This window comes from Alosa sapidissima, chromosome 23 (assembly GCF_018492685.1).
Source record: "Alosa sapidissima isolate fAloSap1 chromosome 23, fAloSap1.pri, whole genome shotgun sequence".
NCBI lineage: Eukaryota > Metazoa > Chordata > Actinopteri > Clupeiformes > Clupeidae > Alosa > Alosa sapidissima.
Genome location: NC_055979.1, coordinates 28,285,413 through 28,292,912, shown reverse-complemented (window position 1 = coordinate 28,292,912; position 7,500 = coordinate 28,285,413). Strand labels below are relative to the sequence as shown.

The 7,500-nt window shown below is 47.6% G+C and overlaps 1 protein-coding gene across 1 annotated transcript in view; it reads right to left on the bottom strand.

Moving 5' to 3' along the window:
- The window catches only part of nbeal1 (neurobeachin-like 1), a 64,462-nt gene that overhangs the window by 24,657 nt on the left and 32,305 nt on the right, over positions 1-7,500 (bottom strand). The window contains 6 exon segments of the mRNA XM_042081718.1: positions 2,954-3,088; positions 3,090-3,527; positions 4,001-4,089; positions 6,386-6,407; positions 6,409-6,546; positions 6,714-6,872. Of these exon segments, the coding sequence (XP_041937652.1) occupies positions 2,954-3,088; positions 3,090-3,527; positions 4,001-4,089; positions 6,386-6,407; positions 6,409-6,546; positions 6,714-6,872 (981 nt within the window).

Below are 7,500 nucleotides of genomic sequence, written 5' to 3'. Positions count from 1 at the left end.
GAACAAGAAAGGGGGGAGAGAGACAGAGAGAGAGGAAGAGAGAGAGACTGAGAGAAAGACAGAAAGAGAGATAGAGAGGAAGAAAGAGAGATAGAGAGGAAGAGAGAGAGAGAGAGAGAGAGAGAGAGGGAGGAAAGCAGTGAAAGGGGAAAAGTCATGTTGCGACTCTAAAATCGATCCAGCTGAGTCATTTGACACAGGGCTCACGATGACTAAAGGACACACACACACACACACACACACACACACACACACACACACGCTTGCGGTGACTAAAGGACTCTGTGTCTCTCTACTCTCGTCTCAGACTTTAGTGGCATCGGTCAGAAGGTCTGTTCCTGCTGGCACGCTGATAACATTATTACTCTGGTGCCATGTAACACATTATTACTCTGGTGCCATAACACATTATTACTCTGGTGCCATGTAACACATTATTACTCTGGTGCCATAACACATTATTACTCTGGTGCCATAACACATTATTATGGAGGCCTGAGTCTGATAACATTATTATTCTGGTGCCATAACACATTATTATGGAGGCCTGACTGACTCTATTGGTACATAGAGTATTACCAAAGATCTTTGATTACTAGCAAGATAGAGCAACGTAATTCGTTACTATGGGAGCAAAACGGACAGTTCCGGTCTGCATAAGTGGGAGTGTCACCCTACATCACTAAATAAACTTTCTCTCTTATTAAGCAATAACAACAGATAAACATAATTGTGTTCACAGTATTATTGTCCATAATCATGTATGATACCAATGAATCATTCTTAAGGAAATGATATGAATAATTTAATTAGTCATGTGAACCGAGCTAGCTAGCTAGCTAACGCTAGCTTAAAATGCTATACAAGTGGATGGTAGTAGCTATGGCAATACAGCTATGCGCTAACAAGTGACTAGTAGTTGAAGGACTTCGCTTAAACTTAATATACTGTTGCAAATTCGCTTGAGTATAGACTATCCACTTTAACTAATGTCAGTAGTGTTATTCAGCTAGTTGTCATTTCAAAGAAATTACACTTCTCCGTTTAAAATGTTACCTTTAGCTAAGAGGCTAGCTAGCATGCTAACAACCGGACAGTAACTGGCAGCAGCATGGTCTAATATTAAGTTATTTTATTACAAATCCGAACACTAAAAAATTACACTATTAGGCTTGAAATGATCCCAAACACTTACAGATTATGACACAATTTTACAAAAAACCCTCAACAAATCCAGAAAGACAAAATGACCAATTTATTGGTAAAATTCCACAAGTCTCCATTGACATTAGTGCAGCAAGGGCTTACTCTGGTCTGCATAAAGGGGGATTTCCCCCCCTCCCCCTTGCAATAATCGAACGCGGAAATTGTCGAACGTTTGCGCCTCTCGCTCCGCTTGAACCCTCTCTGGTATTACTGGGGAGTAATATGGGGGTTCTGTTGTTGCCATGGAGTTCAGGGAATCATATGATAACCATATGAGAGCAATTGACATGTCGCTAAGCGCCACCCTTAGAACGCTGATGAGCCAATGACAGTCCAGCCTCAACGGGACTCGGACATCAGCTCGGACAACTCCATTGGAAACAACAGGGAGCAGGCATGAAATGACAAATTAATGGTTATTTATGGAGTTTATTAACTCAAAAAACCCCGACGGATAACCATGGTCAAACGTTTTGCATGGGGGACGTGTAATACTGATAGCCGGTACCCCGAGATGCTAGAAAACGGGGTATATTCTCATCAACAGTAGCCTACAGGACGTATCTCGCGTTTGCAACAGCTCGACATAATGTAGGCTACCAAGCCAACAACGTGGGCACAGGTTCCCTGTTAAATCCCAAGATGAAAATGCTCATTAACCAACTACTATATTCTTACTACATCAAATATTAACGTAACCTAACATATCTTAGTATAAATCTTCCGCTAGCTAGCTAGCTAGCATTAACGTCAGTGGTTTTTGCAGGTGATTTGCACGGCTACTCGCCACAACTGCTTGTCACCTTGTATGTATTCTAAAGTTTTGAAAACACCCCTCCATAGCATAATTAAGTCCCTTTTGATAAAAGTAAATCCTTTTATCGACAAAAACGTCCTCAAAGCCTGCTTTCATATACTGTCAGCTGCCATTGTCCACAATGTATTTCTATTCAAGTCTAGTTTGTTTGTCCGAGTTTTCACACGGTAACAATGGGGGGACGGGGCTTAGCGACAGGTCAATTAGGCATACGTACGTCATTGAAGGCACTGACAGACTGAAGAGTGTGTGTGTGTGTGTGTGTGTGTGAAAGAAAGGGAATGAGAGAGAGAGAGAGAGTGAGAGATGCTGAGTCATTCAGCCTGGTCAGTTATAAAGGGCAAATGGATCAGTTCAGCTTCTGCGGGACATCCTGCTGTACCCCACACAACATGCGCTCACACACACACACACACACACACACACACACACAGATTTTAATGATGAAAGAAAGGGCAAAGTGAATTTTCTTTACACTCCTACACACTCTTTATTGAATGCCCTCACATTCATACACACACACACACACACACAGACACACATACACATACACACACGCTCTTTAATGAATGCCCTCACATTCATACACACACACTCTCTCTCTTCCTTCGTCCCACACATTCATATAGACTGTGCCCTTCAGAGCAGACACACACCAGCACACACACTTAAATGATACTTACAAATACACACACACACACACACACACACACACACACACACACACACACACACACACACACACAGTGCAGTGACATTTAAACCACCCCCAGAGCTCAGCCGACTCGACAGCCGAATGGAACAGAAATCTGCCCTTCATAGCAACAGCCAGGAAGAGACCAGGAAGTGTGTCTCAACCAATCAGAGCCCAGACATACTTCACACTGGCCAATCAGAGCTCACGTCACGCGGTCATCTCTCCCATCTCACCTCTGCGCTGTTGAAGGACTCTCCCAGCGAGATGTTGTCGCTGAACAGGAAGCTGTCATCGGTCAGTGACGAGCTGTTCTCCCTGTCGGCCGCCGGGGCTCCTGGGAAGGTCTTGGCGGTCTCCAGGGGCGACGGGGGTACTGGTCATGCTCCCCGGCGTCTGGCTGCCGCTGTCCGCCTGCTCGTACAGGTGCACTAGGGACAGGTCAAGGGTCAAGCCCCCAGCTTTGACCGGCGTCGGGGGCCAGGGTCGGACGGGCGTCTCGCAAAGAGACCCCCCCGCGTCCGCAGCGTCCAAGCTGTCCACGGAGCGGCGGTCGCCAGCGTCCGAGGGGGTCCTGCGGCCGGACGCCATCATGATGTCCGAGGGCGGTTCCAGGTGGTTCCTGCCCAGGTCCAGGCTGCCCAGGCTGGCCGCGTCCCCCCGGCCCGACCCCCCGTCCCCACCACCGCTGCTGCCACTGGCGCCCCCTCCAGGCAGACGCAGGAACAGACGCGTCAGGGTCTCCTGCCAACACAGCTGCTTGGCCATCTGCTGCGCTGCATCAGCATTGGTCTGGAGCAGAGAGTAGATCTGAGGAGGAGAGGAGAGAGAGAGAGAGGGATGAAGGGAGGGAGAGAGAGAGGGATGGAGGGAGAGAGAGAGAGAGAGGGAGGGATGAAGGGGGAGAGGGATGGAGGGAGCGAGGGAGAGAGGGATGGAGAGAGAGAGGGAGGGAGGGAGAGTGAGTACTTTTAAAATTACCATGCCATAATTCAATTATATCAAGATTGTAATTATAGGCTAATTACTTTAGTCCCATCAATCTGTTGTTATCATTTGTGTGTGTAAAGACTGAGGCTGTTGCAGAGTGAGTATTCTAATATCTGAGCATTCCTCTGTCTGATTGGTGCATCAGTGTTCCTGCGTGTGATTGGTGTGTTCCTGCGTGTGATTGGTGTGTTCCTGCGTGTGATTGGTGCATCAGTGTTCCTGCGTGTGATTGGTGTGTTCCTGCGTGTGATTGGTGTGTTCCTGCGTGTGATTGGTGCATTCCTGCCGCTCACCCTCTTGCAGACGATCAGCCGGACCTTGGGTCCAGTGCGGTGGGAAAGCTGGACCAGAGCCATCAGGTCCTTATAGCTAATAACAGCGTCTGGGACACACAGAGATAACACACACACATACACATGAGTACTCACACTCAATACACACTCAATATACACACACAGACACACACACACACACACACAGTACACATGAGTACTCACACATTAGTACATACCAAAGATTCTAGAGCGGAGCTCTGTTCTAGAATCTTTGGTACATACACTTCGTTGTATGATGCAATGGTATTTCATCCCTCTAAAGTTAGCCTTGATGGGGTGTACAGCGTGCAGGTATGTCATCCCTCTAACGTTAGCCTTGATGGGGTGTACAGCGTGCAGGTATGTCATCCCTCTAACGTTAGCCTTGATGGGGTGTACAGCGTGCAGGTATGTCATCCCTCTAACGTTAGGCTTGATGGGGTGTACAGCGTGCAGGTATGTCATCCCTCTAACGTTAGGCTTGATGGGGTGTACAGCGTGCAGGTATGTCATCCCTCTAACATTAGCCTTGATGGGGTGTACAGCGAAGTTTCCCACAGCAAGTCATGCCAGCGAGCACAGTGACAAGGACGCTCCCAGAGCCACAATCAGTTAACGTTACTGCTTTGGTGACATTCTCTCTCTCTCTCACACACACACACACACTGCTTTGGTGACATTTTAAAAAAGGGAAATACAACACGTGTGCTCACACTCAGCAGACACACACACACACACACACACACACACACACACACACACACACACCACACACTGTTCAAATGTTTTAAAACGAGGGAAATACACATGTGTGGATGGTACTGTAAGCTTCATGTTTGTTTATTTATTTATTTATTTATTCTTTGTTTATTGAGCAAGTAAAGAAATAGGACGTGTGCAGGCGATGCTAACTGCCCAGGGCTGTGGTTTGGCTGCGGGCGCCTGAGGCTAACTGAGGCTACTGAAACTGTGCTGCACTGAAACATCCTGTTTGAAAGCTGCCCTGTACCCAACATGCTGCTTTCAGTAACAGCTTCACACATCTGACACGTTTTATAAGGCTAGGAGGAGGCAGCATGAGTCAGCAGTGTGTGTGTGTGTGTGTGTGTGTGTGTGTGTGTGTGTGTGTGTGTGTGTGTGTTTGTTTGTTTGTTTAATTTAAGGCCATTTCAGCAACTAAGGCTATTTAATGGCCAGAGCATTGTTTGTTAGAGAAGCTTAAATATGTTTTTTAAAATCTATGCTAGTAAGATATTTTAAAACCTTCAAAGGTGGGACCTTACTAAAAACATCAGCTATGGAATGTTGCTGATAAAACTGCTGAGTCAGCAGTGACTGAAGACCTCAACCCCAATCTTAGCAACACCCCCAAACTTTCTAATCATCCCTGAAACTTGTGCCAAACTGACCATTTAATATTAGAAAAAAGAAAATGTAATTTTACATAACAGGATCAGTGTGTAACCTAGACTTCGTATTTCTGTTTGGTGAACATTCTCCTTCAACAGAACCATGACGTGGCTCGAGGGCTTGGCTGCAGTAAGGGCCAATATGGCAGAGACTGAGCTGCACAGGTGAAACCTGACCTGAACAAACACAGAGGAAATGAAAGTCCGACTAACCCATATTAGGCACATGGTGGACAATATGAGGTGTGTGTGTGGTGTTAAGGTGTGACATGCCTGTGAAGGTGTTCAGGTGAGTGTGTGTGGTGTTGAGCAGGTGTTCAGGTGAGTGTGTGTGGTGTTGAGCAGGTGTTCAGGTGAGTGTGTGTGGTGTTGAGCAGGTGTTGAGGTGAGTGTGTGTGGTGTTGAGCAGGTGTTCAGGTGAGTGTGTGTGGTGTTGAGCAGGTGAGTGTGTGTGGGTGTTGAGCAGGTGTGTGTGTGTGGTGTTGAGCAGGTGTGCAGGTGAGTGTGTGTGGTGTTGAGCAGGTGTGTGTGTGTGGTGTTGTGCAGGTGTTCAGGTGAGTGTGTGTGGTGTTGAGCAGGTGAGTGTGTGTGGTGTTGAGCAGGTGTTCAGGTGAGTGTGTGTGGTGTTGAGCAGGTGAGTGTGTGTGGTGTTGAGCAGGTGTGTGTGTGTGGTGTTGAGCAGGTGTGCAGGTGAGTGTGTGTGGTGTTGAGCAGGTGTGTGTGTGTGGTGTTGAGCAGGTGTGTGTGTGTGGTGTTGTGCAGGTGTTCAGGTGAGTGTGTGTGGTGTTGAGCAGGTGTGCAGGTGAGTGTGTGTGGTGTTGAGCAGGTGTGTGTGTGTGGTGTTGTGCAGGTGTTCAGGGGTGAGAGTGTATGGTGTTGAGGAGGTGTGCAAGTGTGTGTGTGATGTGTTGAGGAGGTGTTGAGGTGTGTGTGTGGTGTTGAGGTGTGACCTCACCTGTGCTGAGCACCTGGTTGAGGGAGGCTGTTGACGAGGGTTGGGGTGATGTGTGAGTCGGAGAAGAGGAGAGTGAGGCCTGAGTAGCCCACCTCCTTCAGCTTCAGACGCTGCTTACTGCGCTCATACACACGATCACACTTCAACATGCGCTCAAACAGCTGCAGCACACACACACACACACATACAAACAGACACACACAAAACAAGCTCATTTTATTTGGAGGCACATTACAGTAAACTCAGTCAATCAGCTAAAATTATTAGTGTCTGTGAGAACCACTTTGAGTTAGTGTGTGTGTGTGTGTGTGTGTGTGTGTGTGTCCACCTTGAAGACGAGCTGGCGGAGGCGGTCAGAGTGTTTGTTGCTAAGCAACAGGGCGTAGCAGGAGTCGGCGGCGCCGGGCTCAAACAGCAGCAGGAAGAGCTGGTCCCGCGCTGCACTCGTCTGCAGCAGGGTCAACAGCAGCTCCAGCATCTCACACAGCTATGGGACACACACACACACACACGCACACGCACGCACGCGCGCACACACACACACACACACACACTCACGCACACACACACACACACACACACACACACACACACACGCATGCGTACACACACACACACACACACACACACACACACACACACACACACACACAGGTGTGCACACCACACACATACAGACAGACACACACACACACACCACACACACACACAAGGAATCACACACACACGCACAAAGAAAACACACACACACGCACGCACACAAACACACATACATAGACAAGGAAATACACACACACACACACACACACACACACACACACACACACACACACACACACACACACAGACAAGGAAACACACACACATACACAAATTAATACATAAATGATTGACAACATTTCTAAAAGTACAACTCACACCCAAACACACAAGCACAAATGTACGCAGGCACTCACCAACACTCACCAATGAACTGTGCCATTCCATACAGCACACACACACCTCACACACATAATCAATGACCAGTGATGTCCAGTCAAACAATCAATATTATCTAAACCCAAGGCACAACCACCGTCAGCTGTGAACGTGTTTGACGTGACCTGCAGCTTCCA